The sequence below is a fragment of the Arachis stenosperma genome, chromosome 2 (genome assembly GCF_014773155.1).
Source record: "Arachis stenosperma cultivar V10309 chromosome 2, arast.V10309.gnm1.PFL2, whole genome shotgun sequence".
In the NCBI taxonomy this organism is placed as follows: Eukaryota; Viridiplantae; Streptophyta; class Magnoliopsida; order Fabales; family Fabaceae; genus Arachis; species Arachis stenosperma.
This window is the reverse complement of record NC_080378.1, coordinates 105968065-105987357: the sequence shown is the minus strand read 5'-3', so window position 1 is coordinate 105987357 and position 19293 is coordinate 105968065. Positions and strand designations below refer to the sequence as shown.

General features: G+C 32.4%; 3 protein-coding genes across 3 annotated transcripts; 2 read left to right on the top strand and 1 right to left on the bottom strand.

Annotated features, from left to right (window-relative positions):
* Positions 1-1294: 1294 nt before the first annotated feature.
* On the top strand, positions 1295-2654 carry LOC130960475 (protein transport protein Sec61 subunit beta-like). Its single transcript, XM_057885875.1, has 2 exons — positions 1295-1461; positions 2224-2654. Exon 2 carries the CDS (start codon positions 2228-2230, stop codon positions 2474-2476), a length of 249 nt encoding a protein of 82 aa, XP_057741858.1. The 5' UTR covers positions 1295-1461; positions 2224-2227; the 3' UTR covers positions 2477-2654.
* Positions 2655-5593: 2939 nt separating this feature from the next.
* Positions 5594-9551, top strand: LOC130960761 (leucine-rich repeat receptor-like protein kinase PXC2). The gene is made up of 2 exons (XM_057886223.1): positions 5594-7301; positions 7819-9551. Exons 1-2 carry the CDS (start codon positions 5863-5865, stop codon positions 9278-9280), a joined length of 2901 nt encoding a protein of 966 aa, XP_057742206.1. The 5' UTR covers positions 5594-5862; the 3' UTR covers positions 9281-9551.
* Positions 9552-17668: 8117 nt separating this feature from the next.
* On the bottom strand, positions 17669-18205 carry LOC130963383 (uncharacterized). The gene has a single exon (XM_057889507.1). The coding sequence runs from the start codon at positions 18203-18205 to the stop codon at positions 17669-17671; it is 537 nt and encodes a 178-aa protein (XP_057745490.1).
* Between the last annotated feature and the right edge of the window lie 1088 nt (positions 18206-19293).

Genomic DNA, 19293 nt, shown 5'->3' with positions numbered 1-19293 from the left:
CAAGAGGTAAAGAGGAGAGAAAGAGAGGGCAGAGAGGATCTAAGAATTGTTTTTTGGGACTGGTTTTTGGTAATTTTCGTCGGAATTATATCTGCAAGCTAAACCTTCCAAGTTCCAAGTTTGAGGATTCTAATTTTTCTGGGTCAGATTCTATATTGGGTTATGATTTGTCTAACGATTCTTAAGTTCAATATTAGTATTGGCCCAAACTGTTAATGAATGAGAAGTAATATCAATAAGATCTCCTCTTCAAAAACAAAAAAATTCATTAAGATCTCAGTAGCACAGTTTCTATGACATGAACAAAGAAGTAAAACCTCAGTTTTTATAAGAGTTGCAGAAGCCCATATTACAATTTGCAGGTCATAAGTCCTAACTAAAGCATGTCCAATAAAACTAGTCCTAGCTAGTGTTCCCACAAAAACAAAAATTAACCGGACTTTAGATTTTTGTAGCCTCCCCAACCCAAACACCTAAAAAGAAAGAAGACTTTTCATATTGGCAAAAGGATGGAACGTTGACCGAATACTCACACAAATATGAAATATATATACGTTTTTCTATAAAAATTTAAGTTTAATAATGAAAATTAAGGATGTTTATTGTGCCCTTTAGAATTAATTTTGGACAAAAAAATGGTCCCATCCAAAGTATAATGTGCTGATCTTTGAATTTGATTTTGGACTTGTTTGGACCTATTTTTAGAAAAGATATTTTTTTAGAAGAATTTTTATAAAATTTAAAGTGATTTTATGTTTAGATATTTTATATAAAAAGATATTTTTATTTTTCAATTATATTTAAATAAAATAAGATAAAATTATTTTTTTATTTATTTATTATATAAAAAAATATTTTTTTAAAAAAATATAAATTATAATTTTAAAAAAATATTTTTATTTTTTTAATATTTTTATTTTTATTATTAAAATTTATCAAATATACTAAAAAATAAAAAAATATGTAAAATATTTTTTATTGATTTAATAACTTCCAATAAACATTTTATTTCATTTAAAAAGGTATAAAATTTTAAAATTTTATTTTAAAAATAAAAATGTTTAAATTAAAAAAAATAAATAAATCTCATTTCACAGTCTCAAAACGTTAATTAAGTAAGCAATATGCAAATAAATCTTATCTCAAAGTAAATTTTAAATTTTTATAATAAAATAATAATATACCATGTTAAAAGTTTAAAATCGTTTTGTTTGCGTCGAGTTTTTTTGACATATAAGTTTGCTGACGTGGCAAAGTATTATTGGTCATTATCGCGTGGACTCTCAAGTAAGCATCCAAGTCGAACTCTTCCTGTTTATAAAACGATATTAGATGCAGAAACTGCTGTTTAAACTTTAAACCTCAAAAACGCACCCAAAAATCTTAATCCCTTTGGTCATCGTTTCTCCGTCTCAGATCTCTGACGCCTACGAGCTAGCTTCACCGGAATTCTGCATTAAGGTTTGTATTTCTTGTTACTGATTCGGTTTTGCTATTTCCGTTTGGTCTCAGATCTGTTATTTGTTTTTATTTTAGCTGCAATTTTCTGTGCTATGATGAAGTTAGGGTTTGGAATTCGATGATTTGTATGCATGGCTTGTTATTTGATAATTCTGGATCTGTGATTTGGATTTAGATCCAATTGTGATTTCGGAGTTTATGGTATTGCACATATTCATTGTAGTTTAGTAAGATTTTCTGTGGACTTAGGTGGAAACTAAGTAGCTTGTTCAAAAATTGATTGCTTGATCTTTGCATGAACTTAATTTTTAGTTTATGGCTTTATTAGATTTTGAAATTTGCTTTCAGGATTAGGGTTTTAAATTGCTGTGATTGCAGAAGCACCCATTGCGTTTTTTATGCACGTTTTTGCAATCACAGTTTTCTCGTTGCAACTGCAATTTAGAACCATGGTTCTAGATTTCAAACTTATTATATATGGTTGGTGCGGCATTATATATGGTTAGTGCGGCACTCTATCAAAGATTCTAATAACATTAGTGAACTTGAAGGAGAAGGATAAGAAATCAAACTCAATATTAGTCTGTCAAATCTTTAATTTTATTTTTTATATGGTTAATTGATTATGATTATGTTATTCCTTGCTTTATTAATTGATTTGAGGTAATTCATGAGAAGCTGAATTTGTGTCTATGATTTTAAGATGGTATCTGCGTCTAGGTGTTAGTTTTTACATTATTATTGTTTGAATGTATGTTGCAGAAAAATGGCTTTAGGAGGAACAGCTCCCCCAAGAGGAAGTGCAGCAGCAGCTGCTAGCTTGAGGAGAAGGAGAACAACCAGTGGTGGCGCTTCCGGAGGAGCAGCTGGAACCATGCTTCAATTCTACACCGATGATGCTCCGGGGCTCAAGATCTCTCCAAATGTGGTTCTTGTAATGAGCATTGGCTTCATTGCATTTGTTGCCGTGCTTCATGTGATGGGCAAGCTTTACTTTGTGCGTAGGGAGGCATAAGGATAAATGACATGTAGTTCAAGTTCATTTTTGTATTTTATATCTTGTGGAATTTTGATTTTCTGTTGATGGATCCATCTCCTTTTGCTATAGTTTTATAACATTAATGAACAGTAGTGAGAAGATGTATTGAGAAGATATATTTCAGTTATATCTTGTGTTTCTGTGCTTTCTTGAAGTTTTCGGGTCAATACTTTTTAGTCCCTGCATATTACCTGAAAGTGATAACACATTAGTGGAATATGGTTGATAAAATCATTGTTAAAGAATAAACTCACGGAACATGTATAAACCAGGAATGCATGGTTTATTCAGTTTGCTGTTCTTATTATCTGCTATTCAAGTTGTGAACTCTTACTCTATTACTATACGAAAGAACACTTTCTATCAGATTAAAAACATTAACATCATCTAATTCACTTCCTCAATATATCGCACAGAATTCTCTGATCAAATTGTTAGATATCCAATTCTGTTTAATATAGGCTCAAATTAAAAGCTCGTAAATAGTTACCCAAATGGTTCCATTACAGAGCAAAACTGCTATTTGCACGGTTTTAACCAAAAAGTTTTATCTTAATTTGATGCACAAATGATATAGCACGTTAAATACATTTATCTGATTAAATTTTATCTTTTTGACGATTATTCATGCTATAAATTTTAGAAACTTATTTTGCTGGAAATATTTTATAAAATCATCAAATTTTTTTATTTAAGATGACCGTTCACTTAATTAGTGTTAGAAGTAGTTAATTTTGCTAAATTAAAATGCATATTTAGATATTGGGTGTAAAATATGTACACCATAGTAAATTGATCTAGCTTGAAGCAGATTATTATGACATAACAAATTTAAACAAAATGTTCTGTGTTATCCGGTTTGGGTGGCATCATTTTGTTTGGTGGGTGCTCTTCTTTTCATGCATGTCCTTCTCTACCAAGGCAATAAGCACATTCCATGACATCAATTTGCTCTGATTTCAATTTTGATATGACGCAGATAACAGTGCACAATACTGTGATTCTCTGAATGAAGCAACCGGATTCTCTTCTGCATGCCAATAGCAAAAATGAATCGCATGAGAAGCAGTTACGTTACGTCCTATCCAACTGTTTATAAGTTAATACTTCATCAATCTCTTATTTTCTTCTTAATTATCTTTTAGAAGGTGAATATTGAAATTAATTGGTGAAAATCCTTAAATAATTTAATATGTTTAACTTATCTAACTATTCTCAACTATTAAATACAACATATTGAGTACGATGGCTTGTGATTGTGTGCAGTTTTTGAAAACTGCAAGACCACAACAACTTTGGTCCGTGAGGGAGATTCATATTCTACTGTTCAATGAGTAGTTCACACAATATGACAAGATATTTATGTTTGGACCGAGTGAAGAAATAATCATATTTGATCAGAATTTCTGTTACAAACAAGTCTTGTCGAATGATTTATCATTTATAAGTTTCTCGCTTTAGAAAATCCAAAATATTTGTTTTCTAATAATTTATCTTGCTTTAATTTGTATGAATTACCGGTATAAAATATTTGATGCAAGTATTTAATTATGAAAATTTGTTCAACATTTTTCAAAAATGCTATAAAGCACCCACATTGACAAGGATACAATACACAACATAATACGAAATAAGCGGATACATTTTAAATTTGTATAAGATATAAGGACACGATATATACATAAAATATAAAATTTTTCTCAGATAAATTTTAAAAAATTTTCTCAGATAAATTTTAAAATTTTTTTAACATTTTATTAATATTAAAATATAAATTAATATTTTAATTATTTTAATAAATAATAATAATATATATTATTTCTAAACTCATTAAAAAAAATTAAGAATAAGATGCTCATGGTGTCTAAGAATGTATCCAAAAAAATAATTTTTTTATTAAGACACAATTGAATGCGAAACATAAATATCTTTTTTAAAATATGTCCAATAATATATAGACACAAAAAATATCCGCTGCTTCATAGAAAAAAAAAAGTGAAAAATATTATGTATTATCGCATAATAGATCTATTTCATATATCAAAAGCGCATGCATAATATCTATCATGTGACCATATATAATAGAAGATAATTTATCCTCTAGTTTTCAGAAAATCATCTACTATTTATTTATTTATTTGGTTTAGGAACTACCTAATAACTTTAAAACCTTTTGCACAAACATTTAATCAAATTACATCAAGTAACTCCTTTACATTAGCGGTGTATAATAATTAAACTCACTTATAAAAACATTTCTTATCAACTATTTTCATGCTATATAAGGTAAACTATATTAAGAAAAACATAACGTAAGTAAGAAGTTTATGAATTTGAAAAAGAAAAAAAAAAAGTTTTCCTCCTCCAAAAATGGACAATACAATCAAGCATGTGAGTGAGATCTGAACGACGTAAGATGGAAAAAGGTGTGTATGTCCCAAAACTAAAGCACCAACCTAGATTCATGTTTGACCCAATAAGCCATGCGCCACACCATGCACAAAAAACATCATAGGCCATATAGTATTTAACATTATAATGTTACTTAGAAAAACAAAAAGCTTCACTCTCACACTATCTCTCATCTCATTCATTGTGTCTTTCTTTTGCCGTTGGAAGCTTTAAATGCCTCACTTTAATGCCTTACTTTAATGCTCTTCTCTACCCTCTATCACTATGCTTCCCTTCCCTCCATAGTTTCCTTTATTCATTAGTATCTTATATAGTCTCTTCCCTCTTTCAGTGTCAAATCAAAATTCTTCTTTTGAATTCCAAATTCACCTCAAAATCATACTCCATTCTCACTATTTCATACATATATCTATATGGATCCTTCACTCTTAGCAGTTCCTACCGTTTTGCTGTTTTGTGTCCACAAACTGTTTGTAATTCTTCCTCTATGAACATAATTTGTGTCATTCTCATTTCTCAACTCTGCTAGCTTTTCTGCAAAACTTCAAATTCTCTTGGAAGGACTGCATTTGAAAAAAGTCGAAAGTAAAGTGAGTTTATTGAAGTTGCTTTACTTTGTTCTCTTCTTTTGTTTTTCTCATCCTCACATGATCATTGTCTAGTCCAATCCTTTGTTTGCATTCTTCCCCTTTTTGTTATATCCACTGAGATTTGGATTCTTGTTATCTCTATTCAGTGTCTTTTCCATCTTTGTTCCTTTCTCTCTCTCACACACATACATTACTTTTACTTGCATTTGAAACTTTCATATATTGATGTGCAACAAAGTGGTGTTGGTGTTTTTTGGTTCATATGTGATTTGCTTTGTTGGGACCCTCCAACTTCTCTTTCCAATTCAAGCAGCTATGAAATGACATTGTTCTTGTTAGAGGATATCTTTCTGCAAATTCATGATGCAAGTGCTGTTATTCTTCCTGTCCCATTTTCTAGTTCTCTTTGGTCAAGTGATCTCAACAGACACAGTTTTCAATGATGATGTTCTGGGGTTGATTGTGTTCAAAGCTGCTCTACAAGACCCAAATGGGAAACTCACTTCTTGGAATGAAGATGATAACAATCCTTGCAATTGGGTTGGTGTGAAATGTGACCCTTCAACTAATAGGGTAAATGCCCTTGTTCTTGATGGATTCTCTCTTTCTGGCCACATTGATAGAGGCCTATTGAGATTGCAGAACCTTCAGATTTTGTCACTTGCTAGGAACAACTTCACAGGGAGCATAAACCCTGATCTTACCAGCCTTGGGAATTTGCAAGTTCTTGATTTCAGTGAGAACAATCTATATGGACCAATCCCAAATGGTTTTTTCCAACAATGCTGGTCTCTGAGATCAGTTTCATTTGCAAATAACAACCTTTCAGGTAAAGTTCCTGAGTCTTTGAGTTCATGCACTTCATTGGAAACTCTAAACTTTTCCTCTAATCAGCTACATGGTGAATTGCCATCTGGGATATGGTATCTGAAGGGTCTGCAATCATTTGATTTTTCAAGTAACCTGCTAGAAGGAGAGATTCCTGAAGGAATTCAGAATCTGTATGATTTGAAGGAGTTAAGGCTTGGCAAGAACCGACTCTCCGGCCGGCTTCCGGAGGACATTGGAGGCTGCTTGCTGTTAAAGTTTATTGATTTCAGTAATAATTTTCTCTCTGGGAAAATTCCTGAGTCAATGCAAAGGCTCACCTCATGCACATCACTCAGTTTGCAGGGGAATTCGTTCACCGATCACATTCCGGATTGGATTGGAGAATTGAAGAGTTTGGAGATATTGGACCTTTCTAACAACAGATTTTCTGGTTGGATTCCAAAATCAATTGGAAATGTTGATTCACTGAGTGTGTTGAATTTATCCAGGAATGAGATCACTGGGAACATACCAGATTCAATGATAAACTGCAACAAGCTTTTGGTTCTTGACATTAGTCACAATCACATGGCAGGGATCCTTCCTTCATGGATATTCAAGATGGGGTTGCAAAGTATCTCACTTTCTGAAAACAACTTGAGAAAATCCATACCTGTTTCTTATCATGGTCTTCAGATTTTGGATTTGTCATCAAATGCATTTTCTGGCAAAATTCCATTCAGCATTGGAGGACTCAGTAGCTTGCAAGTGTTGAATTTGTCAACCAATAACATCTCTGGCACTATTCCAGTAAGCATAGGAGAACTCAAATCTTTGTACATTCTTGACTTGAGTGGGAACAAGCTCAATGGAAGCATTCCTAATGAAATAGAAGGTGCAGTTTCTCTCAGTGAACTGAGGCTACAAAAGAACTTGTTGAGTGGAAGAATTCCAAGACAAATTGAGAAGTGTTCATCCTTAACATCCTTGTAAGCTCTCAGTTCATAGCTTCCATCTTTCATGCTTTATTATTGTTAGAGATATAACTATTCATGTGTCTTCTTATCAGCTTAAGTTTTTGAGAGAAATGATATCATGATATAGTATCAGAGTTTCTATGTCTGAAAGGTCTAGTGTTCAATCTTTGTTGAACCCCAAAAGAGAGAATTTCAGCATAAGACCAATAAAAAAAAGTCTATGCAAAAATTCACGCAAACCCAAAAAGAGAATCTTGTATGCGAGACCGTGTTAGAGATATAACCATTCATGTGACTCTTTCAATCTAGCTTAAGTTTTTTTGAAAGAAGTGGTTTCATGACAATTATGTATTTCTTAATGTGGGTGATTTACTTATAAAAGATTGAAATGCTAACAACTTAGAACTAAGCAAGCTTCTTGTACTTAAAAGATGTTATTCATTTGACAAATTCTCCCAACAAAACTTTACTTGATTTTGGGGAATATAGTAGTGAAGATTTAAATAGTTATTGATTGTCAATGCTGCAGGAATCTTTCACACAACAAGCTTATTGGTTCAATCCCTGCACCAATTGCAAATCTAACCAATCTTCAGTATTTAGATTTGTCATGGAATGAACTCTCTGGAAGCTTACCAAAGGAGCTAACAAATCTTTCCCAAATTTCATCATTCAATGTTTCTCACAATCATCTTCAAGGAGAGTTACCAGTTGGTGGTTTCTTTGATACCATATCTCCCTCTTCTATCTCTGGTAATCCATTGTTATGTGGTTCTGTCTTCAATCACTCCTGCACCATTGACCATCAAAAACCAATTGTCCTGAATCCGAATTCTTCTTACTCCAACTCAGGAGCATCCTCACAAAACCGCCATCATAAAATCATCCTCAGTATATCTGCACTTATAGCTATTGGTGCAGCTGTTTTCATTGCCATTGGTGTGGTGGTAGTTACTGTCCTAAACATCCATGTGAGGTCCTCAACTTCGCATTCGCCGGCTCAATTTGCATTATCCGGTGGTGGCGACGAAGACTATAGTGGTTCGCCCGCGAAGGATCCAAACTATGGCAAGCTAGTTATGTTTTCTGGCCATGCAGAGTTTGCTGATGGGGCTAATAATCTTCTAAACAAAGACAGCGAAATCGGCCGTGGTGGATTCGGAGTTGTTTATTGCACTGTCCTTCGCGACGGCCGTTCTGTTGCAATCAAGAAGCTTACAATCTCTGGTTTGATAAAGTCACAAGAAGATTTTGAGAAGGAAGTTAAGATTCTAGGGGAGATCAAGCACCAGAATCTTGTAGCACTTGAAGGTTATTATTGGACTTCATCATTGCAGCTTCTTATTTATGAGTATTTATCCAGAGGGAGTTTGCATAAGCTTCTACATGATGAAAATAGCAAGAAAGTTGTGCTTTCTTGGCAACAAAGATTCAAGATTATTCTTGGCATGGCAAGAGGTTTGGCCTATTTGCACAAACTCAACATGATCCACTACAATCTAAAATCAAACAATGTTCTAATAGATTGTTCTTATGAGCCTAGAATTGGAGACTTTGGCCTTGTGAGGCTATTGCCAATGCTAGACCATTATGTCTTGAGCAGCAAGATACAGAGTGCACTTGGATACATGGCTCCGGAGTTCGCCTGCCGGACGGTTAGGATCACGGAAAAGTGCGACGTGTACGGCTTCGGAGTCCTTGTTCTTGAGGTGGTGACAGGGAGAAAGCCTGTGGAGTACATGGAGGATGATGTGGTTGTGCTTTGTGACATGGTGAGAGGTGCATTGGAAGGAGACAAGTTAGAGCAGTGTGTTGATGAGAGGCTTTTTGGTAATTTTGCAGCAGAGGAAGCAGTTCCTCTGTTGAAATTAGGGTTGGTTTGTGCTTCACAAGTTCCATCAAACCGTCCAGATATGGCTGAGGTTGTCAACATTCTTGAAATGATCCAATGCCCTTCAGAAGGACAAGAAGAAATACAAATAAGTTCTTGAAAAATAGTGTTTTTTATATTCATTTTTTTTCGCACATTGAGCCGATTCATTCTCTTTTACTAATCTAGCCCTTCAAGTGACGAGGGAGTGAGTCGGTTCATTGTACGAAAAAATAGAATGAGTATAGAAAACATTTATCGTTTTAAATCGTAAAGATTGGGAAACAACATATAGTACTTGCTTCAAAGCTGCTATACAATGCAAGGAATATTCATAGCTATGTTTGTTCTGTTTAAATGAAGCATATGGAAATATTTAAATCCAAACAAGTTATGAGTCAAGTTTAACAAGTTTTCTTGTTGATTTTTATTTTATTTTTTATTTAATTTTAAAATGTTATGTTGATATCAGTGTTTTGATTATTGAAATTTTCTTCATCATTTTAGCGGATAATACATTGGTGTCACTATCATAATATTTCCCTAGAAAGCTTAATTGTTTTTTCGGAATTTAATTTAAATATTTTAAACTGCACTTTTATGATTTCTGTTAATGGTGGAAAACATTGTTTCAATCATGTTGGTAGGAACCACACCGTAGTGTAATTAATGTACACAACTAAATATTATCATCAAACTTAGTTTGTCAAGGTTCAATCAATAATTAGATATTCAATTTTGGTCTATTGATGTGATCGATTAGATACTCCTCAGTTTATTTAGAAGGGTAGCTACTAATATTTTTATGGTTTAATAGACTTAGAATATATACAAACATGGTAGATCATAGCATGATGCATGCATTTGTTGTTAATATTTGTTATACATGATCTTATTATGAAAACTATTTAATATGAGAAAAAAATTTTATTTATTTTAAAAAAAATATTTTTATTTAAAATTTAATTTTATATGATTTAAAATGACTGTAATATATTAATAAAATAGAATTTAAGTTTAAAGAGTATGAGAGTAAATTTAAAAATCGTATCGTTTTTGGTTTGATTTACAAACGAAGAAAAAATGAAAATTGAAATTTCCAAAGAATTTTAAATAATTCATTTTTGGTTGTTCTAAAGCAAGAAAAAAAATTCAACGCTGGAATGAATTTTAATTCCTAGCATTTTAAACAAGTTCTAAGATAGCATTTGTTTTCAGAGACTGAAACGAAGAGGGGAGGACTAGAATTTAGTATTGTGTTTGGTAATTGAGATTAGAACTAAAATTTTAATTTTGGAATACAAAATTTCAGTATCTTCAGTATCTCCATAAAATAGGAACACAAGAGACTAAATTTTTTTAGGATAAAGACTGAAATTTTAATAACATTTTTTTTTTAAAAATACTCTTATTTAATTTTCAAAATTTAAATTTATCCTTGAATTTTTATATTTATTTTAAATTAAATATAATATTGAGACATGACTCAATCTATTATATTTTAAACCAAACACAATACAAAAACTTAATTTAATCTCTATCTCTTTATTTTTATCTTCTAATTTTAATCTCTCAATCTCAATCTCCCTTTTAAATGCAGCCTAAATGTAACACCCTACCACACAGAACTTTACGCTTAAGTCGTAAAACAGAGGTGGTGAGATATTACGACCTCAAAAATAAAATATACATACACAATATAATTAAAGAAATATAATATTCGATGAGTCTTGAATGGTGGTTAAGCAAAAAAAAAAAAATGCGAAGAAAAAAGCGCATTATACTCGAAGACATAAAACCAGAGAAAAGATAAGTGTAAGACACGAATATACACAAAGAGTCGAGTACCAAAATATAGAATATCAAGCTCCAGACACAACCTGCGAAGCTAAGTCTGAACAAAGTATAAATACATACATAAGCATAAGTATATATTCCAAAATGAAAAAGTCTAGAGGGCCAGCAACTTTAATAAATTCTTGCCAGCATGTAACTAGCAAAAGAAAAATGAGTAATTACACATCATTAGATGAAATTTCACACCATTAAAAATATTATTGATGGCTACAAATCACAAAAGTTGCTAGCCTGCTAGCACTTCTCTTCCAAAATAACCCAACATGCATAAAAAAAGCATCTATTTCTCCAAAAAGCCTCTAAGAGGATTAAACATCATTTATCTATATATATATATACATAAGAGAATTTATGAACCGAAAATACATAACAGACAATTCCAAAATATAATTTCTCAACTTTGCTTGCCAGAGAAATCTTCAGATGTTCACCGAGACATATCTCGACTTGCAATTATATTATGTATATTATATTCCTTCAATTATATTATGTATGTATATTTTATTTTTGAAATCGTAATACCTCACCACCTCTATTTTACGATTTAAGCGTAAAGTTTTGTGTGGTAGGGTATTACACTAAATGTAATATACCTAGCTAGTTATGAATTATTAGTTAACCAATATTAATTTACATTATGAATTATGATCCGTCTAATAGAATTAAATATCTCTCGTCCTAATAATTATCTATCCATGTGTTGATAGGGGTAGGGTATGAAATAACACAGCAAATAAATATCCTAAACAAATAGCTTTTGGTTTCCCTTTCTATCTAAAACTAAATTCTTTGAGATCCAAAATGAAACGTGGGGAACAAAGCATGGCTACGGGGCATAGTAATTAGAACAAAGTATGAGCCACCACTACAAATAATGTAACAAATGGAAATGAAGGAAAAAAGAAAGTGATGAAAGAGGAAAAGCACTCCCTTGCTTTATTGAGGCTAATTTTGTTGGTTATGGAAGAGAGACGGGTGTTGTGTCGGATTATGGAATGTGGGGGTGCTATACCAAATTGTGGGAAGGAAGAAATCGGATCTTCCGAATTTTTTGTTTTGAAAATTTTGTAAGCAAATCGGAGGGTCCGTTTTGCTTGTATACAAAATTCACATGAGAGAAAACGGACTATGCGATATGTCTTCATCAAAACGGAAGGTCCGTTTTTTTTGTTGGTTTTTTTTATTTTTATTTCGTTATACTAGTCGCTGGGTCCGATTTTTGCTTGAGAGGAATTTTTTTTTAATTTATAGGAAATCGGAAGGTCCGAGTTCCCATCAACAACTCGCAGGGTCCGATTACTGTGTTCCTGACACCACAGCCCAGTAAAACTCCCCTCCTCTCCATATCTGCATCCTACACTAACGATGGCTCCATAATAAAATTAATTTCTGCTTTATTGAGACTCCAAAGGAAGAAATTGAAATTTTATTTGAAAGAATTTGTGTAACATTAATTAAAATTTAAATACTTTAGTTATATATTTTTATCAACAAAATTAATTGTTTAGCTATGTTCTACACTCGTCTGCTTACCATCACAATGACTATGCTTTTAAATTCAATACGAAATGCTTTTAAAAGATTTACATTCTTAAATTAAAATACATAAATAATTTTATATTTAATATATTTTTAACAAAATATGACTCACTATAAAAATATATAATAAGTCCACTAGAGAACTAATAAAAAATCAGCTAACTTCATCTAATAATTAATTATTGAATCACAGCCAAACAAACTTACTTATTCACTATTTTTTGAAAATTATCCTTTTCTTTCTTATTCCTTTTAACATCATAGTTTATTATTTCAAAATTTTCTTTCTAATTATGAACGGATTTTTTAAATTAATTAGCTGAATTAATATTAATTCTTTGGACTTTTTCAAAAATATAATAATTTACTTGCCTTGATTGCCCTGTCAGGTTGTGCTAGTATAAACTCAATGATTAACGCTTGGATGTGAAGGTAATAGGACTAGTACAACAACATTATTAGTATCAAATACAATATGGTTCTTGGACATCATAAAAGCACATCAAGAAAAAGGTATCCTTAGTCATGTTTCCAACTATATTATGTGCACTGCTGTTTCAGATTGCTGTCTAATTGAAGAAAGGGGGAACACAATACTACTACAGCATACACTTTATAATAATATAATATAATGTAATGTGTCACACACTTTAATAATAGGATATAATGTTGGGAGCACGTTATTATATATTGTTTTACGTTCACGCTACCCTACATAATAAAAGATGTACAACATTATTATTCAGAATTAATCTTCACGTAACAAATTATATTATGAAAACAACAAACTTCATTTTAAAAGTCCACACAGAAAAATTTTGCCATAAATTATTTAAAATTTTATCGCATGCTGTAGGACAATGTTTTGCACATTTATTTGTTATAGTTTTGACAATGTAATATATAGGATTTTTTATTTAATGTGAAAAATTTGTTAGTTTAAATTTTTAAGAGAAATATTTTATGACGAATAATCACTTATTTTTTCTCATAATTAAAAAAAAAAAAAACGGTTTATAGCAAACTTTTGCGTGAGAGAGCGTAATAAAACATTATTGTTTAGAAGAACAAAGCATTATGCAATGATTAATATGAAGTTGGTCTCCCACCTCTGAGGTTCACTTTGTGGAGACACAATGATACTGAAGGCATAGCTTCAATAAGCACGAAAATGGAAAACGATACATAAAAAAATTGAACAAAAGCTACTCTTTGGAACATCATTATATTAATTTTTGGGTGCCCTATGGTTTTAATTAGTCTACCCCATGCGTATATATGTGTGACATGTTGGAATAAATTAATTTCTATAACCCAGATCATTCATTGTTGAATCACCAAAAATATTATAGTGCAAAAGTGTACCTGAATTCATAAACATGAATTATGATTAGAAGAATTTGAATCTTGTAGTTCTTTCGATCTTTCTCAACCAAAACCTTCTATATTTCTAGGCGGCTGAACTGTAACTCTTTTGATGGGGAAAGAGCAACAAAGGCGGCTTTGGTATATTGAGGACCGAAACCCTGAAGGTCTATTTATATTTGAGCATGGCACCCATTAAACCCTAAAGCCCAAATAAAATAGTATCTAAAGCCCAAAAGATAATATATCTAAAATCCAAAAAGATAATTTATCTAAGGAACAAAAGATAATATCCGGTTTTATTCTCATTTAATTCCAAATCAAAAGTAATAATGACTTATTCAATTAGCATTTATAACAATAAATGAGATCATCATTATATAAGTCATTTAATTTGAAATAACATCATTTGTGATCATAATTGATATATGTATTGCCCACAAATAAGTTAGGAAATTAAATAATTTCCTAACAATCTCCTACTTGGGCTATACATATATTCTTTCTTGACATAATCACATCTTATAAACTTTATGCGCGCATCTGAATGCTATTTCTCTCATTACTTTAACAATCTGGTCCGTCTCATACATTAGATATGGAACTACCGCAGCTCACTTTAAATGCCGTGACTAAACCACGCCAATCACCATCCTAATATACTTAACGACATAGATCAAATTTGGATGAGTAATATGGAAATTACATGCCAAGTGATCTCATGCATGTCTATTTCCAGCTGGTCCAACTTTATTGAGATCAAACACAATACAAATATTGCAAAATGAACATTTCATATAACATGAAATAAACCATCAACTTAATTCTGCAGAAAAATAACTCAATATCTATCATAGGACATATAGCATAAACTCCCACTAAACCAAGGCATCATAAATATTGACACCCATCCGAACAGTGTGCTCATGAAAAACTTTAGGGTTCAATCCCTTGGTAATGGGTCTGCTAGCATATACTCTGTTTCTATATGTCCTATGAAAATCTGTTTTTCTTAAACTTTCTCCTTGACAACTAAGAACTTGATGTCTGTATGCTTCGATTTTGTCAAGCTCTTATTGTTATTGGAGTATGGTACTACTGCCTTATTGTCACAAAATATCTTTAATGGCCTTTCAATGTCATCTACTATATGAAGCTTAGTGACAAAGTTTCACAACCATATGCCATGAAATCAGAATCAGAGTACCTAATGATCTCCAAATTTTATGATCTCCGATAAATAAGCATGTAATCCTTTGTTCTCTTTAAACAACGCATTACGCGTTTAACAGCTATCCAATGATCCATATCCGAATTGCTCAAGTATCTACCTAACACTCCCACTATAAATGATATATCGGGATGTATGTAGATTTTGAGCATACATTAAATTCCCTAGTGCTAATGCATAAGGTTTATCATACATTGTTGTCTTCTTAAGATCATTTTGGGGCATTGCTTGAGACTAAACTTGTCTCCTTTAACTACGGGTGTGTCCATTGGTCTATATCTTTCCATGACTTATCTACTTAAAATCTTTTGATATAGTTCTTTTGTGATAATCTAAGAATACCTTGAGAGTGATCTCTTAGTATCTCGATTCCTAATACAAAAGAGGCATTACCAAGATCTTTCATTTCGAATTTGTCCGATAGAAATTTCTTAGTTTCATGCAACAAGCCTATATCGTTATTAGCAAGTGAATGTCATCAACATATAAGACCAAAAGGATGTATTTACTCCCACTGAACTTGCGGTATACACATTCATCTATAATATTTACCTTAAAACCATGAGGTAATGACTTAATTAAACTTGTGATACCATTAACGGGAAGCTTGTTTGAGACCATAGATGAATTTTCTTCTTTTTCAATTGGATCTCCTTAATGACACTTCTTGAGGTTGTTGAGCTTGCTGTATGGGTTGGGGTTGATGAGGATTCTCATCATTTTCTTGTACTGTAGTAGTATCTCGAGTAACAATAATATTCTCATTGTTCTCTTGTACTGTAACTGGATCTACAGTAAGATTCTCATTTTGCTCTTGTACTATAACTGTATCTTGAACAACAATAGGCACAAGGACCTGATCATTGTCAGTTACAGAATCCTCATCAAAAGCAACATTTCTAATATCTCATTCCCCCCAAACTCAACATCCTCAAGAAATCTCGCATTTCCCGTTTCAAAATAGACCTTGATGCAGGATTGTAAAACTTGTACCCCCGTGAGTGCTCAGCGTAACCAACAAAGTAGCAACTAATTGTCCTTGAGTCCAATTTTCTTTCATGCAGCCTATAAGGTCGCGCCTCAGCTGGACATCCCCAAATATACAGATGCTTTATACTGGGCCTTTTCCCAGTCCAAATTTCATATGGGGTTTTGTTAACTGCTTTGCTTGGCACCCTATTAAGGATGTACACTACAGTCTTTAATGCTTCTCCCCAGAGTGATTCAGGCAAGGAAGAATGACTAATCATACTTCTCACCATGTCCTTAAGAGTTCGGTTCCTTCGCTTTGCAATACCATTCATGCTAGGTTTGCCTGGCATGGTGTATTGCGGAACAATACCACACTCCTCTAGGAAAAGAGCAAAAAGGCCAGGGACGTTGCTCACCTGAGCCGTCATATCTTCCGTAGTATTCACCACCACGATCAGATTTGACAGCTTTAATTTTCTTTCCAAGTTGAAGTTCAACTTCAGCTTTGAAAGACTTAAAAACATCCAAGGCTTGGGACTTTTCATGAATTAAATATAGGTAACCATAACGAGAGTAATCATCTATGAACGTAATAAAGTACCGTTGTCCATTCCAAGAGACAGTAGGGAATGAGCCACATATATCGGTATGTATTAGTTCTAAGACATCTCTAGCTCTCTCGGCACCTAATTTCCTTTCGTTTGTCCTTTTCCCTTTTATGCACTCAATGCAGACTTCAAAGTCTGCCAAATTTAGGGGTCCAAGAATTTCATCCGACACGAGCCTCTGAATTCTCTGTTTAGAGATGTGGCCTATGCGTTTGTGCCATAATGATGCCGAATTCTCATTTAGTTTTCGTTTTGTACCCGTTTGCAGTATTTTATTATTATAGGAATTTAAGTTAAGCCTATATAGATTATCCATCAAATGACCAGAGCAAATATTATTCGAATTATAAAAGAGACTGACTTTATTGTCTCCGAATGAACAAAAATAATCTGATTTGTCCAAACGAGAAACAGAAACCAAATTTCATCTAAATGACGGTACATAAAATGTCTTTAATAAATCCAAATAAAATCCACTCGTGGAACATAATCTAAAGGATCCTATAGCTTCGACTGCAACTATATTGCCGTCTGCCACGTAGATGTATCTTTCAGCATCACTTGGCGGTCGGCTCCACATGCAACCCTGCATAGTGACACTTACATGAGTAGTAGCAGCATAATCTACCCACCAAGTATCAACAGGTGCATAACTTAAACTAGTCTCAGAACAAACGAAAGTGAGAATTATACCCTTCTTCACACGCCAAGTGGCATATTTGGTACAATCCTTCTTCATGTGTCCCACCTTCTTACAGAAGAAACAAGTTGAAACTTGATCTTGTTTCTTAGCCTTTTTCTGCAGAGAAGGCACATCCGCAGTAGTATCATGCTTTCTTTTGTACTGAGAAGATGAAGCCATGTGAGCACTTTCAGTCTTATCTTGCTGTAGCCTCTCTTCTTCTTGCACACAGTGAGATATAAGCTCATTTAAGGACTAAGTGTCCTTCAGAGTGTTATAACTCACTTTGAATTGCCCAAAATGTGCAGGAAGGGAAATCAAAATGAAATGCACGAGTAAATCTTCAGACAACTCTAACTTTAGTGCTTTTAATTTTGAAGCAAGATGAGACATTTCTATAATGTACTCCCTTATGTTCCTTGTACCTTTATACCTCATGGAGACAAGTTTGCTCAAAAGACTAATTGCATCTGCCTTTTCATTCTTGGTAAAGAATTTTTCAACATCCTTTAGGAACTGTTTAGTATCTTTATCCTCAGTAATTGAGCCCCGAAACGCCTCAGGAATTGAGCGTTTCATGATCATAATGCTCATTCGATTGGATCTCTCCCACTTCTCTATTTTAACCTCATTGAGATTTTCCATAGTGGAAGTGGGTTTCTCCTCTCGAAGAGTATCTAGATCCATACAACCGAGGACAATCTCCACGGTATCTTTCCAAACTTTAAAGTTTGAACCATTCAGCATAGGGATACTGCTAATTTGTGCAGAAACATTGGTAGCTGAAGCCATAGTTTCTGAATTCGAACAAAAAGAACATGCAGTAAACATTAGTTAATTAATGGGAAAAAATCCATATTGAGATATCTAGTACAACATTAATTTTTAATCTTTGGATAGAAAAATTAACTGTAAGTGATACTCTCATTGCAGTAATCAAATATTGTCAAAATTCCTATCACACATGAAGCCTTTCTTTGGACCGACTTAATGCGCACATGGAGACTTAAACTTTGCAACCTATTTATTACCACATATATTTTCTATTAATTGGCCAAACAATAACCTTCCTTTGGGCCGATTATTGACCGCATAATTAATAGAAAATAAACAAAAGTGTGCAATGCTTATTATTTGGCCAAATAATAAACTTTCTTTGGGCCGATTATTGTTCACATAAATAATAAGTACTACTTTATTCTTAGTTACCCAAATATTTATTTACCATTAATATGTGCATGTAATTCGGCCAAATATTGGTCTTCCTTTGGGTCGACCAATATTCGCATGAATTATATATCACCATATTCCTTATATTTTGAATAAATCAATTTTCACAAAAGAGGCTACTTTGGCAGCATAATGTTCAATCAATTTATTCTAAAACTAAATCTTTATAAAATATGTGGGTATAATAATTTAAATTATTACTAATTTTCTTATGTAACAATTAAAAAAAATATTTAAATCGCAAAAGGATTTAAATCTTAATGGTGTCTTTTAGACCTTTAAAAAAATTATAATTTAATAGTACTCCATCAATCGTACATACATATTAGTACGTCTGAATTCATAAATGTAGAAAATTCATGAAGCATTAGTAAACATACTAATTAATATATATATATACATATGCACATGGAAACAGTTTCACGAAGCGTCCATCAATTTTATATGTAATGCAAATAATGCATATGTATATATATTAATCCAATAAAATAAAATTAAATATTTTTAATGATTAAATTATGGATGGCTCTGATACTACTTGTTGGAATAAATTAATTTCTATAACCCAGATCATCTATTGTTGAATCACCAAAAATATTATAGTGCGAAAGCGTACCTGAATTCATAAACATGAATTATGATTGGAAGAA